At 55.4% G+C, this 17,560-nt stretch overlaps 1 protein-coding gene across 1 annotated transcript in view; it reads left to right on the forward strand.

Moving 5' to 3' along the window:
- COL22A1 (collagen type XXII alpha 1 chain) overlaps positions 1–17,560 on the forward strand; it is a 236,818-nt gene that overhangs the window by 41,967 nt on the left and 177,291 nt on the right. The window contains exons 4-6 of the mRNA XM_073230303.1: positions 5,833–5,907; positions 11,903–12,014; positions 14,920–15,043. Of these exons, the coding sequence (XP_073086404.1) occupies positions 5,833–5,907; positions 11,903–12,014; positions 14,920–15,043 (311 nt within the window). The remainder of the gene's footprint in view (positions 1–5,832; positions 5,908–11,902; positions 12,015–14,919; positions 15,044–17,560) is intronic.

The following is a 17,560-nucleotide window of genomic DNA, read 5'->3' on the forward strand; positions in this document are numbered from 1 at the left end:
CCATGAACTGTCTAAAGCTGCTTGACCTTGTAGCTGGTGAACAGTGGGCGCTCAGCACCTCCCTTTTCTTCCCCACCATTTCACAGATGGGCAGAGAAAGGCCCCAAGCTCACCCATGCCCAGTGCTACCAGGAGTTCATGGCCAGGGCCAGGCTTTTAGCTCTGGTCCATCTGATTCTGGAAAATAGGCTGCTTCCTTTCTGGAGCGGCCCCACGCCTTCAGCCCCCGCCCTACCCAGCCTCGCCCGGTGGGTGTTCACTGGCCAGCAGGCACAGCGCCCTCCCATCTGCCCACCTTGCTGTCTGCCTGCCTCCAGGGCAGCTCCCTTGAACCCATGGGCCTGACTGGCCGGCTAGCGGCTCCCGGGTACAAAAGTGCGTACTGCTTGCCACCTCACTGTCTCTGGGCCTCCTGGGGAACATCAGTGGCTGGTGCAGGCCCAGCAGTTCCCCGGGACCCCAAGTTCACCTCCTGAAACAGCCTATGGCCGCCGGATGCCCCCCCCAGGGCATGGCTCAGACCTGCTTATAAAAAATAAGGATAATGTAAAAAAATCTGTACCAGTGAAGCATTTTGAAGTCTTTAAAGCAGATTTGACATACAGAAAAGCACAAAGGAGATAAAAATCACTCCAAGTTTCCCCCCACAGACTTGGCCACGGTTTATTACTTGTGTTCTTCAGGAGACCCACGCGTGTGCTTGTGGGACAAGTGTGAGGGTGGTGGAGTCATGCTGAGCTTGAATGCTGTTTCCACCACTGGCCAGCGGTGGGACTTAAACAGGCCATCTGGATTCTCTTTGCCTTGGTTTTCTCATCTGCAAAATGGGCTTGGCAAATAGCACTGCCATGTGCCAGACAGGATGCCCAGGAGGGCATCAGTGTCAGGTGCCCGAGGCAGCTGTGGGTCTAGTGATCTGTGTGCTCATGTGTGTAGATTCTTGCTGCTCCCAGGGGCTCTTGCTCCCTCCACTCAGCTCGCGTGTCTGGATGTGGGAGCAGCTGGGGGCCCAGGGGTGCTTAGCTGCAGTAGATTGGACCATTGGAGGAGGGGCATGCTGGCTGTCTTGAAACATCTGAATAGCTTTTGTAAGAGAGAAAAGGAACACTTTGAGGGTCTGGTGCCATCAGGGGGCAGGGTCTGGCTGGCTGTCCACCTTGGAGTCCCCAGTGCCAGCTTGGAGCCAGGCATGGTGGGCACAGGCAAGCAGACCCGGTGGCAGAACTCATGGATCCTGTCGGCCCAGAGTGAGGAGGCTCTCCTACAAGCCTGGCTGCTCAGGGGCAGAAGGGGCCGCCTCAGGAAACAGCATGCTGCCCATCTGTCTGTGCGCTTTGGAGACAGACAGACCTGGGGGCCTATTGGCCAGGGGATCTTGGGCAGGCGACCTTTGGAGAGACTGCGTGTGGGGGTCAGGCCCCGGATGCTGGACCCGTGGTGCTGACTTGGTGGTTTGCTAGCTCCGTGGCCTTGGACAGTTGACTTACTGACCACTTGCAGCCTTTCTTTCCACCCCTGTAAATAATAGCCCCTATCCGCACAGGCAGGATTCCAGTAACTGTGTCAATGTGCTCAACACACTTAGAACCGTGTCTGATGCAGGCAAGCATCTACCTGTGCCTGCTGATCACGGAGATAACTGTTCCTCAGTCCACATCACGTACCCGGCATGGCACTGGGCATGCGGGTCTCATTCCCCAGAAGCTGTTACACCTAATTTTCGCAGTCGTTGTTCACGTCGTCCCTGGGGCCCGGGCACTGGCTCAGTGTCTGCTAACTCTCCAAAGTGAGAAGGTGGGGATTCCCTGGCCAGCCTTGGAGCAGCAGAGGGCTGTGTGTCTGCTGGTGTCTCATTCGTCTCCTCCGCCTCATCCCCTGCCCACTTGAAGTGCCGTCATCTCCTCTGCGGCCAGCTGCACCCGGTAGTGGCCTCCGTGAGCCATGGATGAGCAGCGGTCGCCCCTGTCCAGTGCTCACGGAGCTCTCTTGGCTCTGCCCCCTGCTCCCCAGTCCTGTGATCTCCCCCCACTCCCCGGTCCTGTGATTTCCCAGGTTGGGGCCACGTCTCTCCTAGATTCGGATGCAGGTAGACCTTCAGTCAGACCCTCCTCCTACCTGGTGAGTTTACTAACTTCTCTTAGCTTCAGTTCTTACATCTACATGTTCCTAGATGTTCCTACCTGCTTCCTAGAATGGTGGTTGTGGGTTAGAATCCCCAGCTGAGAGATTGGCACACAGTAGGCACTCAGTAAGCCCTGGCAAGTGAAGACGTCCTGGCTGAGACCCGGGCCTGGCACGGTTATGCTCTCCAGGCAGAACTGTGGGTGTGTCAGCGTGAGGCATGAGCTCTCCAGAGACTGTCACGTGCAAGCCCCTCTCCCCAGATGTGCAAGCGCCTTCTCCCCTTTTGCCATTTGGTAAACTGAGGATGAGCTTTTCCAGAGAGACTGCAGTGAACTCCTGGTGTTTTCCTAGAGCAGCAGCTCTGATCAGTCAACGCCTGGCCTCTGGCGGAGGCCCCTGGAGAAACAGGGCCCTCACTGTGGGCAGACGAAGCTTCCTTGCCAGAAGTCTAGAATGTTCTACCCACCTAAAGGAACAAGTGCCAGTGGGTAACAGTGGCTGACCCTCAAAGGAACAGGTCTTTGTGATCAACCATGTCCTGTTTTATGTTCTCATCCTTAAAAAGGGAAGGTGACCAACTACCCTGGAACTAATACCCATCTTGAGTCCTGAGAACTTACCTCTGTTCCTAGTAACAGGCCTGCTTCTTGACTTGATCCTACATGATGACCAGACAAATCCACATGTACTGACTGGGACAGTGAAGGTCACCGGTCTTCAGTAGCTCCTTTGCCAGGACAGCAATGTGCCGGTTCGCCCCACTCTCACTAATTGTTCTCAGGCACTGGAAAGAGAAGCTGGCCAGCAGGGAGAGGAAGCATGTACATCTGGAATATGCTCAGCCACAAAAAAAAACAACTAAAACTAAAACAAGTTCCGTGGTGTAGACACAGAGAAGTTTATTTTTCCTGTGCTTTTCACCCAGGCTTGGGGCAGCTGGCATTGGAGGCTCCTGAGCCCTCATGGACGGTCCCACAGGGATTAGGTCCCACATTCTAAGGAAGGGAAGGGAAGTTGCCAGCCCCACCTACCTAGCTATCCCCTTATGTCCGGAGAAGCAAACGCTTTTTAAGAAACTTCCCCTCCCCCAACCACAGCAAGCTTGTGTTTTCATTTCCTTGGCCAGAACTGACCATGTGTCTGTCCTTAGCTGCAAGGGAGGCTGGAAAGGTGGGGCCAGAAAAACCCTAACTGGCCAAGAAAACCAATGACAACTTTTCTCCCGGACTAAAAACTGCCATTCTGAACAAAAGCAGCATTCTTTTAGCGAGGGAGAGGAGGGACTGGCTGTTTTGCTGACGGCCAGTGGTGTGTGCCACACCACCATGCAGGAGTCTGTGAAACCTTCTCACTGGCCATCAACCTCACAACCGAGCCCATGCTGTCCAGTCTGCCATTCAGGGCTTGCTTCTCTGCTCAGGCATCGCTGGTCATTTGTGGTCATGAGCTCAAGGCCCATCCGTGCCCGATCTGCAGCCTCCCGCTCACTGGAGACACAGACACACCAACCAATGCCTCTGACGTGCCACCAGCCAGGACCCGGGGCAGAGGGGCTCCTCACCCAGCTGGGCTGGCTGAGAGCAAGGCCCTGGGGGCTGGCGAGCAGTCTCCATTGAGGATAAGTGAGGAGACAACACCGTCATGGTGGCTCTGATGCCTTGTGCTGACATGTTCTGAGACTGTTGCCGCAGCCATCTCCTGAGTCCCCTGACTCATCTATTACCCATTTGTGTGTTCCTAGAACTAGCTTGGTGCCTGGAACATATCTGGAGCTCGAGTATTTTAGTTTCAATAAATGAGTTAATGTGAAAGTGAATCAATCATCAGTTGTGAAAATACCCTGACCAAACGGATAAAGTAGTAGGCTAAGAGGGACTTGGGGTGTTAACCCTACCTCCCTGCCAAGCAGGTGAGGCCCAAGGGCCCTGACATCCCTGGGGAGCCATTTGTCCTGACTTTCTAAGTCTGCTATCAATTGCCCCTTGAGCCTCTAAAATGCATGAGGCTCAGTGGTGGCCCCAAAAGGGGATTGGCAGGTGGTTTGGGGAGTAATTCCTTAAGGTAGTTTAGGCAAGTTCTAACATCTTTGAAAAGAGTCTTTATCTCTTCTGCGTGTATGGTCTTTGGACTGTCCTTGCCCATTGAGGTTCATGAATCAGGTCATCCCTGTGGGATGTTTTCAGAGACCTGGCTCAGTGGCTCTGCCTGCCCTGAGCTCCAGCTGTCAGCCTCCAGAGATTTGCTCATAATCGAGGATAGAACCTTCTGAGTCAACTCATTTTAAATGACGCACGATCCCAAGCCAGTCTCTCCGGCACGCTGCCAAAGTTCAAGTAATTCATGGTTACCCCACAGCTGCTGCCGTCCTGGGGGGAGCTGTCTAAATATTGCCCAGGGCCTGTGTCCTCTCTTGTATTTGCTCCTAGACAGACAACTTGATGCTGTTTAAAAAATAACCCCTTTCATGGGGCTTGTCAGACCTTGTGGTGCCTTTTAAGATTAACATTAAAAATACCTCCTCACAAATCAGTAAAGAGCTCATTCACCCCCCTCACTGCTAATCGGTAAAGGGGCCCCAAACCAGTCCCACACTGATACGTGAATGCCCCAAACAGGAAGACAGGCCAGGGCACCTGGAGCTGATGGGAAGGCAGAGCTGCCTAATTACATGTGGGTATAATGATACCGTGCATAAGCAAAGCGCTTCTTGGGAGGGAGGGGGTCCACGCGCAGGTAAGCGGGCTGCCTGAGCTGCTGAATCCCAGAGTGGGCCTCCCGACCTAGTCCCAGTCCTGCCGTGGGCCTGGTCTTGCCCAGTCCTCCAAGCAGCCCTGTACAAGTGTGTGCTTTGTAAGCTCTCCCCTGTCACAGATGCTCACAACGAGACATGGAGAGTAAGAGACTTGTCCCAGCCACTGAGCTAATCTGTCATGGGGCCGACCCTTGGGCCTAGGATTTTAGTATTCAAAGTGGGTACTCTTCCTGGAATTTTTAGGGCAGCTGAAAGTCTCTTTTTCTTCCAACCTTTTTTTTTTAAGTGAGGAATCATGAAGATGTGATAACAGGACATGAGGGTGAGATCCTGCAATGAGGTGTGACTGACCGGATGACGTAGTCGTTGCCTTTGTGTAACTGAGCATTTTGCTTCTTCTGGGATTTGCCTTCTTGTTTGAAACTGAAGCTCCTTAGGTGGCATAAGAGCCTCCTCTATAGGCCCCCAGCTCACGTTTCCCATTTCACTGGTACCCTGCTGGCTTCGGACTTTCACATATATGTCCACGCTTTTATAGACACGGCCCCTTGCTTGCATCACCTTTGACCCTCTTCCCTGTCTGGCTGTTTCCTCACAGGGACCCTCAAGTATCACCCCCTCCCAGGAAGCTTCCCTGACCTCCCCAAGCCCTGCTCAGCGTCGGATCTGTGCTCCAGTCCCCCCGCAGCCCATAGCCATTTCTGTCACCGCCACACGGTGCCGGTCCTGCCCCGCTGGGGTCTGCTCCCTCTGGACGTCACACGTCCACTCCCAGCACAGGACCCCCCATCTGCAGAGTAGATGCTCAGCAAGTTCCCATGCCAGAGAAGAGTCTGCATGTGCTGCAGACGTGGGCGCCCTGCATGCCGTGAGGTGCGGGATCTGGGACGCCACCACCCATGGGGTGGCCAGGGGACACATTTGCCCACTGATGTTTCCTTTTATTTTTTTCTCAGACGTGCTCTGCCCCAGTGTCCGTGTGGAAGGAGACCGCTTTAAGCACACCAATGGAGAAACCAAGGAAATCACAGGTAAGAGAGGAACAGCTCCCCTACCACACACACAAACACACACACGCACACGCACACAGACACACACACACACACGCGTGCGGCTGGCTTGGATGTGCCATTTGCTGGACCAGCATGTGACCCTCCTCGATTCAGGAGTGGCCTCGCTGACCCTGCTCTCAGTCCTGCCTTTCACCCAAGTCCTCACAGAGCGGCTTGTCTGTGCAGGAGGCGGCTCCCGCCAGTGAGCGGAACAACAGTGAAGAACATTCTCACTTCTATTGGGGATTCCGTGGCAATCCTTTGGGAGTTCCTACATACCACATTAAGCAAAGGAATTGCTCAGGGAGTAGGTGAATGATTGGCAGAGCAGCAAAAGAATGGATGAGTAAACGCATGTGGGAAGGAAGAAGAGAGTGAATCACAGCTATAAATACGAGGGAGTTGATGCAAGAGACGAAGCAGACACACGACTACAGACCCGGCAGCAGAAATAAACTCCACCGAGTCCCAGCAGAGACTGTCTCTGTCCATGACAGGCTGTCTCCATGACAGGCTGTCCGGAGACGCGTAGGAATGGGGGCCAGCTTCCCACCATCCTGGTAATGATGGGCACCCGAGCATCTGTTTGCGGCTTACTCCTGCCTGTGGCCAGGGATGCTGCAGAGCATTTAGATGCACGTAGGGGCATGACTTCAAGGAGCTTTCTGCCCCCTGCAGGATACCAGCCCTGCTCTCCTCCCATGCCCACTGGGTTGGGAGCCCCTCCACTCCATCCCGCAGCACCTTGGGTCCAGCTGTGGCCCATGTGTCAAGCTGAAGAATCGTCTCCCGGCCTAGGCAGTGAGTGATGGGAAATGAGGACCGGGTGCACAGGTGCTTCTGGTGCCCTGCGCCCAACCGGGGACCTGCCAGGTCAGGGGCCCCTGCCCTCACAAAAATGCCAGCACCTGCTTCTTTGTGCTAAGGGATGTTTCTAGAATGGCAGAAGGCTGCGCTGCCCATGTCAGATCAGGTGAAACGTGCCAGGGGGCTAACACTCTCGGGAGTGACTCGGCCCCCAGCTGGTGAGGACGTCCCGTTCTACTGCCCCTTGGGCCCACGTCTGACCAGTGTATTCTGAGGTCCATGCTTGACCCATTTCCAGGAGTCCCCCAGTGGGACCTGGCTGCAGTCACCTGGGGCAGCTGGCTTAGAGCCACGCTCTTCACCACCTGCTTCCTTCCCAGCCTCCATCCCTGTTCTTGCATCAACGGGGCCTCCCACATAACTGTTAGAGCCTCTGCAGGGACCCAGATGAAGACAGCATCTTTCTTTATGGAACTCCTGGTGTGGTTGGTTTTCAGCAAGGTACTGTCACTGTCAGGATTTCTTTGTCCAACTGTCAGATGACGATAATTTTTACCCTCTTTACTGTGTTAACTCTGCTCTCTTGAATATATTCATAGCTGAAGCACTCTGCCCCAAGGGCAAAATTTGACATAGATGCTCCCACTTACTGCCTTGGGATTCCCCAGCCAATCTCTGGTCTGGACAACCTACTCCCCATTGCATGGAGCATGGACGTGCCTGCCCAGCTCTGCCCAGGACATCTTCTGTCACTCTTCAAAGTAAATCTTACCATGCCACTCTATCCATATTTGGTTTCGTGAGGAATGCATCCTTCATAGCAGAATCTCCCCTAAATAATTCATCGTGTAACATGGAAGGCCATTGGAGGGAAAGGTTAGGAAATGATGCCATTAATAACCATAATCATAATAACTGACACTTGTACACCTGTGTGCCAAGGGGTTTGCATGGCCTCTCATTTAACCCTTGCATCACCTGAGAGAGGCACTATTATGTACTTTATAGTGGGGGAAATGGAGGTGCAGACAAATAAGTAATCTGCCTGAGTTTGTGGTGGAGTCAGGGCTCACGTCCAGACTATCTGAAGGAGGGAAAGAAGAAAGGTGGGAAGGGGACACAGATGAACAAACGCATCTGCCCAGGCCATCGATGAATCAGCACGTACTTTCCTGTCATTCTAGGAAACAAAGAGCCCCAACCATTTTTTCTACTTAAGAGTAATTGATTGTTGCTGGGAAGATTTGGAATACGTGTGTGCAGGGAGGGCACATGTGTATGCACATGCATGCGTGGACGTGTCTGTGTGTGTAGGTGCACATGCAAGTGCGAATGCAGAGCGTGAACAAATCCTTTGGTGTCTGGCATCTGAGGAGGACCCTGCTGAAGAATCTGGTGACTGAATAGGAAAGGGGCCCTCTGTTCAGAACCAGCTGTGCCGACCCGCAGCCAGCAGGACCCTGAAATACCCCCTCTCCCGGGTCTCTCAGGCTCCCAGGAAACAAGTCACAGTGCCGGGCTGGCGTCCATCATCACGCGGCACGGATGCCCCATTTGGGCAGCTCTGGGAGTACATACAGCCTGCAGATCTATCGCTTCCTCTAATTAGAACAGCCCAGAAAAAACTCAGCCGCGCTGAGGCTGAAGGGGGAGTTCTGGAGAGAGGGAGCCTCGGACTTGCCAGTTTAGGGCACTTGGGTAATTGGAGCAGCTCTGGTACTCTGGAAAGAATGTTGGACCCCAAAGCCTCACCTCCAGGCGTTTCCTTAAATGACTGGCTACTTTTAGGGTTTATCTGGGCTGGAACAGTGAGGATGGGGAAGAGAACAGAGAAGGCAGTTTGGAGGTACAGTCTAGGCTGGCCCTGCTGCTCTGGCCTTGAGTCAGGCTCCTGACCTTTCTGAGACTCAGTTTCCCTATGTAGATAACAATGCTCTGACACCAGGTCTTTGAGGCTCTATCTCAGCTCTCATAACAGAATTGCTCTGCAAATCCTAGCGACTAAAGTTGTGACATGGCTTTCCTGGGAGGTTAGCTATTTAATGACTAAAGAATGTGCTAGGCGAGGTGCAGCTCTGAAATTTGGCCACAGACATCCTGAATTTCTCTCTTCCCCTACGTGGGCTTCCGTACCCAGATAGTCACCAGCTCATGGCCACTGACCCTCTCAAACAGCCTCCCGGCCAGTGGCCTCTCCCTGGCCCTCCCCGGCCCTGTCTTACCAAGTCTGGTCCCTCCCTGCTCCTCCATCCCCTGTTGCCAGAATGACCTTTCAGAACAGAAACAGGATTGTGTTTCTCCCTTGCTTTGAAGCTCCTCCATGGCTCCCCCACTGCCTATAGAAAGAAACTCAGACTCTCGCAGCCTGACCTGCCCCTGCTTACCTCATTCCCACCTCGGACGTCCCAAAATAACCGAGATTCTCAGAAGGAACTTGGTTGACTCAGGCCCAGTAATTTGCATATCCAGCTCCCTTAAATGCCCTTTTCTCCTTCTCTGTCTGCCCAGCTTTTATTAGTTCTTCAAATTCGGGCCAGACGTTGCCTCCTCTGGGAAGGCCTCCCTGATTACTCCTCAGGAAAGCAAGGAAAATATTCCATGAGCACCCCCCCCATACAAGCCCAGCAATGCTCCTCATTCACCCACAGCACACAGCACTGACACGCTTATCTATGTCTGCTTTCCATTAGATACTAAACTGTGGGGGAGGCTGGGACTCTGTCCTGGTCGTTACTGGGATCTGAGCAGCCATGGGTGCATCTAACACCAGGAGGCCTGCAATGATCTGAATTCCTTCCTTCTCACCTTCCCTCTTTTACCACAACTGGTGCCACAAATAAGAACCGCCACCAAAACGGACTCTTTTAGGGGTGGAGGCATGAATCGGATCGGGTTCCAGCCCTCAGATGGCTCCCCATCCAGTGGCGGGTCGGCACTGCCCCTTGGGCCAGACCCTCGGAAGAACCGGGGGTGACCGTGGGGCCCAGAGAGGCCGGCGCAGCCTCCAGACCTCAGAGGGATGAGGGCGGGCGCAGTGGGTGCCGGCAGGGAGAAGGGCCCTCCGGGGTCCTGGCGGTTGCAGGCTGGTTCCGGTGCCCCTGCCTTGGTGGCTCTGTGACTTCAGGAGGCGCCTTTGCAATTTTTGCATTAAACAATTGTTCCTTATCTCGTGGTGCCTCACATCCAAGTCCATTTCTCTCAGGAACATTTTCCATTTTCCTTCCCGGCCTTTATTTATAGCAGGCAATTCATCTTTTCTCTCAGTGCCCTTTGCTGCCACCTAGTTAATTGCTTGTTGTTCAGAGTTTTGTCGTATTTTAGTCTTTGTTTTTATTCACTGAAATCAACAAAAGTGGAACCCAAAAGTAGAGCATATGTTTGCTTTTTAAAAACTGTTTTTTTTTAATTCTCCCACATATGAATGCTAAAGGGAAACCAGCCTACGGTGGCCATTGCTAGTGGCAGTTGATGAAGTTGTGAGGTTGCCATCCTCGCCCCTGACTGCTCACAGGACAGGCAGTGGGCACATGTCCTCCTTGTGAACAGTCTCTGAAAAAGCGGCTCCAGGGCCTGGATGTCCAGGGAGGCCTTGGGCAGCCCTGGGAGAGGCCGCCGCTGTCCCCTCTGTGCTCATGACACATGGAGCTTTCAGGGGCTGAGTGACTGCCCCAGTCCTGGATCCCCAGAGTCTGACTGCCCTCCGTCCCTACCTTGCCTGCCTCAGTTTAGCTGGAGGCATCTCTCAAGCAATGGCCTGTCCCCCAACCCCTGCAACCTCCCCTGCCCCTTGCAGAAACCTCCCCAGGAGTTTCTCCTCCAGGCAGGCAGGAGAGTCCGAGAGTTTAACAGATGGGAGAGCCTGCCCTCGGGGACCCGCCTGTGCCAGGCTGCTGGAGATGACAGGGGCAGGCGCCTGCTCCATGCAACTCTGCCTGCAGGCACCTTGACCCCGCAGGGGGGCCGCCTGCGAGTTCTGCCTCACGGTGAAGGAGGTGCTGGGCTGCCCATCCGACTGTGCGGCTGCCAGCTCTCAGACTGAGGTCTGAATGGCTCCAAAACCTGCTCCCACCTGCCCTGCATTTTTCTAGAACAGGACCTGAACCCTAAACAGCCTCTGGGCCCTTTACCTCTTGGTGTCCACTCCATGGAGCCCTAGAAGTGGGGGCCTTCCTGGGTCTCTGGGCCAGTCGCTTCATTCCCGGGCAGCCACCCCTACACTGCTGTGTGTCCTGTGCCCCAGGACACGTCCAGGCATAGGGCTCGCTGCATGTGGCAGTACTTTGGAACTTCAGAAGGCCCCTCCTAGCATGAGGCCTGGCCAGTTCTACCAGCTGTCCCCAGCTGAGGCCACAGGGCCCCACAAGGCATTGAGCCCAGAGCTGCAGGTGCCCCACATGCCTCCTATCCCCAGGCGGTGCATGGATGGCAGTGTCCAGTCGCTGCTCAGAGTGGGTCAGGGCTGTGCCCGCAGAGGGCAGTGGAGGAGGAAGTCCCTCTCCTTGTTCACTCAGTGGGCGCTCCCAGCACTGGGACTCCTGACCTGCCCACAAGTCTCCCCAGGACCTCCCGATGCTGGGGGGGCAGCCGCTCCTTGCCACGTGGTTGGAGGTACAGTCCTGTGTAACCAGGGGGCAGGCGTAGGGCTCTAGGGGAAGCGGCAGAGCTGTCTGCAGGGTGTGAGGCTCCTTGTGATGGGATTTCACAGAAGACATGGGTCCAAGGCCTCCCCCGTGGCCCCCAGCAAAATCCAAATGAACGGTCAACCTGCGATGATGAGGGAAAGCCCTGAACCACCTCTTGCCCGCAGAGGCAGCCTGCGTGAGCAGCGCTCGCACATGGGCCCCCCAGGTGCCAAGGAGGCCAGGACACCGTCCGTTTGGCCTGCCCTAGGCTGTGAGCCAGGGCTTGTACAACACTCACATCCCCTGGGAGATCCGGAGCCTGCATTTCCCCTGCACCCTTTGCTCGGAATCGGAAACGGGAACAGAAGCTGCCCATCTCCTTGCTTCGCTGGTCACTGTTTTCTCCGAATTTATTTGCCTAAGTCCTGCATCCGCTCTTCCCAGGGCAGGCCAGGCCGGCTGCCTCTGCAGAGAGCCGCTCACTTTCTGTTTGTCTCCTGGGCTTCTGCCTGCCTAACTCGCTCCTCGATCTTTTCTTTGCACAGGTTTTGACCTGATGGATTTGTTCAGAGTGAAGGAGATTCTGGGGAAGAGAGAGAACGGAGCGCACAGCTCCTATGTCCGGATGGGGTCCTTCCCTGTGGTACAGAGGACGGAGTGAGTGGTCACTTCCCTGGACCTGCCCTGGACACCCAGGGAAAGGCAGGATGGGGGCCGGTCAGCCGCGGCCTCACACTGAGCACTGGGCAGCCACTGCTCGGAGCTGCTCGGTGCTGGGTGAGGTGGCCCTGAGTTGAGGCCACGGAGCTGCTGACCGGGGATCCCACCTGCCTCCTAGCTGGCCGGTCAGCCATCGCCGTACTGGTTCTCTGGTCCTGGGCTCACTTCTTTACGTGCAGGCATGACCCCACCCAGAGTGATGTAGTCAGTTTGGCCAATGGAGACCCTGTCAGTCTTTACCGGGCGCCCAGCCTTACACAGGCCGTGGATGCCTCTGTGTCCCAGTCTTGCCATGTTTTTCCCCAGAAGTGAACGTTCCTGCCCTGCAGCATTGCTGAGAGGATTGTGATATAAAGATCTGTCCAGGGTCTCTAGTCAAGGGCTAATAACGATACCAAAATAAATGTGCCATTCTGCCCATCTCAGACAGATCTTTCAGAAACAAAAATGATGTTCATCACAATGCTCTTCCTCCATCTTCAAACTCAAATTGCTGTGAAGTGTTCTTAAGCTAAAGGGCTGGAGAGGCCCTTTTGTGACCTGGCCCCTCTTTCCATTTTGGCCTCAAGCTTGTCCCCCCACATTCCCTTGTCCGGCTCCTCCGTCTCTGCTCTGGGGGCCTTCCAGGTGCCCTCCTCCCACTGCAGGACCTTTGATCATGCCCTTCCATCTCCCTGGGACACCCACGGGTCCTTCACAGTACAGATCAACCAAGGACTCCTTCTCTGACCCCCCAGATGAGTCAGGTCTCCCCTTACCTTCTCTGCTCACAAACTATCCTGCGTGTTACACAGATATGGTGGCAGGGCTGACAGAGGACCCCGCTTGGGAGGTCATTTTTCTAATGAGATATTTAGAACAAACAGCAGAACGGTTTTGCACACGTCCTGTGGACGGAGGGATCAGCCTCCCGGATAGTGGGTCTGAGCTCCTATTAGGCTGAGTTGCTCTGAGAAGGAATTTCATCATGGTTTCAAGTTTATTTTAGTGGCAAAACACCAGAAACAAAATCAAAGCAGCAACTCTCTAACATTTCAATAAAGAATAGTATCCCCTTATTTCTAATGCTCTGGAATTTATGCAAAGATAATACACACATGTATATCTTTAACTACAGGTTAATTTAGTTCATAATGAAAAGATGTCACTTCCAATGTTTATATTTTTCTCACTTGTTTAACATGTAAAGAGTATTTTACACATCTTATCCAGGTTTTACTCACTTCAATAAAATGAGATGAGCCAGGTGGGTACCCTGTTCATCATTTAACAGGTGCAACATTTGAGACCTGAAATGGGAATAGTAACTTGTTCAAAATCTCACAGTTTGTAGGCAGAGAAAGTTGGCCTCAAACTCAGGTCCTCCAGACCCACGGCTTCTAGACTTTTCACTATAATCTCATATCTGCTGCATTATTTCTGGGAAGGATTAAGTTAGGCCATTTGTATTTGCTTTAGATATTCTCTGTTAATGATATTTTCCTCCATCCTGACTGTAATTAACACTTTCTTAAATTATATGTATATATATGTAGCCTAAGAAAAAGCCTTGGTTTTTATCTACCTACAGATATGTGGATGTGCTGTAAAGACATATATCGATAACAGTCTATACATATATATGCTAGGCACACACACATATGGTTATTTCAAAGGTATAAGAAGAAAGTAGGTCTAGAAAAAAACAGCACAGTTGGGCTCATTAATGAAATAAGAAGAAAAAGAAAGTGAACAGTCTGTGAGCACAAAGCCTGTGCGTGCAGCCCGCCGGGGCAGCCCTGCCTCCCTCCCATGTGGGCACTGGCCTCGGGATCCCTCTTCCTGTGGAGGACCCCGTGCCCTGAGTAAGGGGCCTGCTCCAGGATCCCAGGTGAAATCCCCCCCAGAGAATGACTTTGAACAACAGGACCCCCTCCTAGCTGGCATCTGTGAGCTGAGGGTCAGAAAGGGGGGGCTAGTCTTTGCTCCCAGGTTCTGCAGCCGAACAAAGGGTCCCTGAGGGTCTGTGAGTCTGGGAACCAGGAACGCAGACGCCCCCTCATGTCCCCTGCCTGGCTCTTTGGCCAGACAGCTCCCACCCCCTCCCACGGAGAAGTCAGGGCCGGGCACTCCCCGGGCAGCTCCTGCCCCAGAGCGGGCTCTGGCCCACCGTGGCCTGGGGATGCAGGGTGGCAGTGCAGCCAACCAGCCAGGAGAAGGGCTGTGGACGCCGGGCCCCTCTCAGCGTGCGCCTCACTGGCCTCTGCCCGACCAGGCGGCCTCAGGTGAACCCACAGAGCCTGGCTGCCCTCAGCTACCTGCGGGTCAGAACACCTTCCGAACCTGGTGTAAAGAGCAGTTTCCCTCTTGAATGTGGAGGGGGAGGAGCAGGTGCAGGGAGGTGAGGAACACCCCCAGGGCTCCCCGGGGGCAGGAGGATGCCGGGTGGGGAGACAGGGAACAGAGCAGGGTGAGACACAGCAGCTGGGCCCTGCTGAGAGGAACGGGCAGGGGTGGGGAGGCCAGCACATGCCGCCCTTGACCCTGGGGGAGGAGCGACTGCGCCTCGTTTATCATCAGTTTTGTCAGGAATGGTGAAGGTGGGCAGATGGGATCAGACACGTGGGGAGGTTTGAAGGGGCTGAAGGTGAGGGCAGGGGACATGAGGGGTCCAGCAGGGGTCTCTCAGGGGGTCACACTGAGGCCCCGATCACAGGAGAAGGCGGTAAAGGCAGGGGAGTGGGTGGATTTCAGAAACACCTGGGGGTAAGGCGGGCGGGACCGAGCGAGCCCAGGGGTGCGCGGGCCTCCCTCAGCCTCTGCGCTCACACTGAGCCCGTGTCACCTGTCTCCGTCCCCCCAGGGATGTGTTCCCGCAGGGCCTGCCTGACGAGTACGCCCTTGTCGCCACCTTCCGGGTCAGGAAAGCGTCCCGGAAAGAAGACTGGCATATCTGGCAGGTCATCGACCAGTACGGCATCCCGCAGGTACGAGTCCGCCTTGTCTCAGCGGGGACCCAGGTCTGTGGCTTTCCCCTCCCAGGGATGGTGTCCCCCGGCACGCTTAACTCGGGGGGCCTGTGTCCTGGGCCCCAGAGATGGAGAGTCTGGTGTGTGAAGCCCCAGGGAACTGCAGGGGAGCACCACCTGCCCGAGGTGCAGCCTCTCTCTCGTGAGGGGCAGGTGCTTGGCGCTCTGGGGGACAGCAGGCCTGCCCCCTGCCTCCTGGCACTCAGGGTGGCTCTGCGGGCCTACGGCCTGTGCCCTGTTGGTGAGAGTGGCACAGCTCCACGGCATGGTGGGAGACCGGCTCAGGCTCAGCCAGACCTGGGCTCACGTCTGGTGTCCGCTCCATCCTCAGTGGCGCCCCTGAGACACGTTAGGTCAGTCTCCATGTTCTCAGCTGTGAAGCGGAGGGCAGGATGGCGCCCCCGAGTGGTGGGTGGAAGGAGCGCCGAGGCCACATCCCTGACGTGCCCGGAGCAGTTTCTGGCACGCAGTCCAGCTCTGCCTCGGCCGAATCCCTCCGGTGAAGCTCTGTTTTGACCCTGAATGAAGTGCGGCAGGCACCTGTGCCCACCTCTGCTGTTCTGGCTTTGAGTCACCTTGAAGGTAGCCCAGGGCATCAGCAACACAGGCAGAGCCGTCAACCCGTGACCCGCCGGGCTGAGATGCAGGTGACACTGCGCTCTGTGCTCTGCCAATCCAAGCCCCTTGTTCTCAGAGGTCATGGCCATATTTTGCCTGCCATTTACTCTTGTTCTCTCTTGAGAATGAACCGTGTAGGGGTATCACATGCCTTCAGCCGGAGAGACTGACCATATTTTCATCTGGAGCTGGACTGAAATGAAGATGTGCTGAAGGGACCGGAGTGTGGCAGCCATGCTCACAGGCAGCGGTCTGAGAGGACCAGCCCCTCCGGAGCCACGAGCTCTGTGCTGTGCTTGAAGCTGGACCCTGACACTGTCCGCGCTTCCCGACGCTTCCACGCACTTGGCAGGTCCCGAGACAGTCCCGGTGCTCCAGAGACCTTCGCTCATTTCCTCTGCTGAGGGTTGGTTCTTCTGCTGGCATCTCGCAGGAGGCGGCTGAGCCGCAGCCAGGCCAGGGCGCTTCCCCAAGCAGCTGATAAAAGGCAGCCTGGCAGTCATGCTCCGCGCCTGTCTTTGCCCACTGTGCTCAGCCAGCTTCTACCCATCAGGCAGTCCTAGTGGACGATGTTTCTGTCTCTCCCCTGGTCAGACTGAGGTGCATAACACCGTCAGGCCGGACTGCTGAGCCCCTGATTTCATACAAGTGTGGGAGGCGGAATGTGGGAGAGGGGCATCTTCCCCAGCGGCTGTGTTTTTGGAGAGCAGGCAGCTCCCGGGGTGCCCATGTGCCCCCACCTGCTGGCGTGCAAGCCTTGCTTTTCCAACTTCTCAGGGTCTGGTGACGGGTACTGGGCGCCTGCCGTGACATCCTTGTGGGGCGTGTCTGCATCCCTCTCGGTCTGCGTGCTCCTCCTCGGGGCATTGGCAGAGCCGTGTGCTCCCCGCCTGCCACGCTGCCTCCCCCCCTCCCGCTGCCGGAACGAGCCGGGCGCTGACCTCCTGGGCCCGCCTTGGAGGACGTAGGCCTGGCAGCACAGTTTCATGGAGCAGCCTTGGGGGCTTCCCCTGTCGGCCCCTCTGTGCCTTGGGGACATGCCTGCTCGAGTCAGGAACAACGGAGTAAGGCCTGCCAGGAGGCGAACTGGGCCCCAAGTTTGCCACCAGCATCCCTTTGTGCTCTCCAGCCACTGAAGATCTGTGGATCTAGACTTCTGTATCTGTTATCTCATTTACAACCATGCTTGAAAGGTGGCATTTTCCCTGTTTGTCCCCCGGGAAAATGAGGGGCATTCACTCACTCCAGACACCGTAAAGGGCGGGGCAGGAGAGCTGTGTGGCTGGAGCAGAGTGTGTGGCAGGGACCGGTCAGGGGCGGTGGGTGGTGGGAGACAGATCCCTGCCTTTTAGGCCGGTGTAGGCGCTTCAGGTCTGTGCCAGGCTCTAGAGGATGCGGGCCGGCCTAGAAACAGGGAGACCAATCAGGCGCCTGTGGCCATCTGAGCAAGAGGCGGTACTGACTCAGACCGCGCAGTCACGGTAAAGTGCTGAGAAATGACCAGATTCCGGGTGCAATTTGAAAACAGAACAAACAGGCTTTGCTGATAGATGTGGGCCGTGGTGTGCCTCACCGAGGCCCCCGGCCGGTACCGGTAGCCCCGGGGCTTAGACCTGCTGGGGTTCCCCCCCTGCTCTGCCATGAAACACCAACAGGAAAACCATGCCATCGGACTCCCAAGGTGGCTCAGGAGCGCGGGGCTCACGCGTAAACCGTGCTCTAGAAACAGAAGACAGTGTGAACTCACAGAAGCATCAGAGTATCAGCCAGGGGTTCCACATTTTCCGCCCTTTACCCTAACCATGACATGAAGGCAGGCAATTTAATTAAGGATAAATCTCCGGGCTGCACTGGCAG

Source organism: Manis javanica, chromosome 2 (assembly GCF_040802235.1).
Source record: "Manis javanica isolate MJ-LG chromosome 2, MJ_LKY, whole genome shotgun sequence".
NCBI classification, from domain to species: domain Eukaryota; kingdom Metazoa; phylum Chordata; class Mammalia; order Pholidota; family Manidae; genus Manis; species Manis javanica.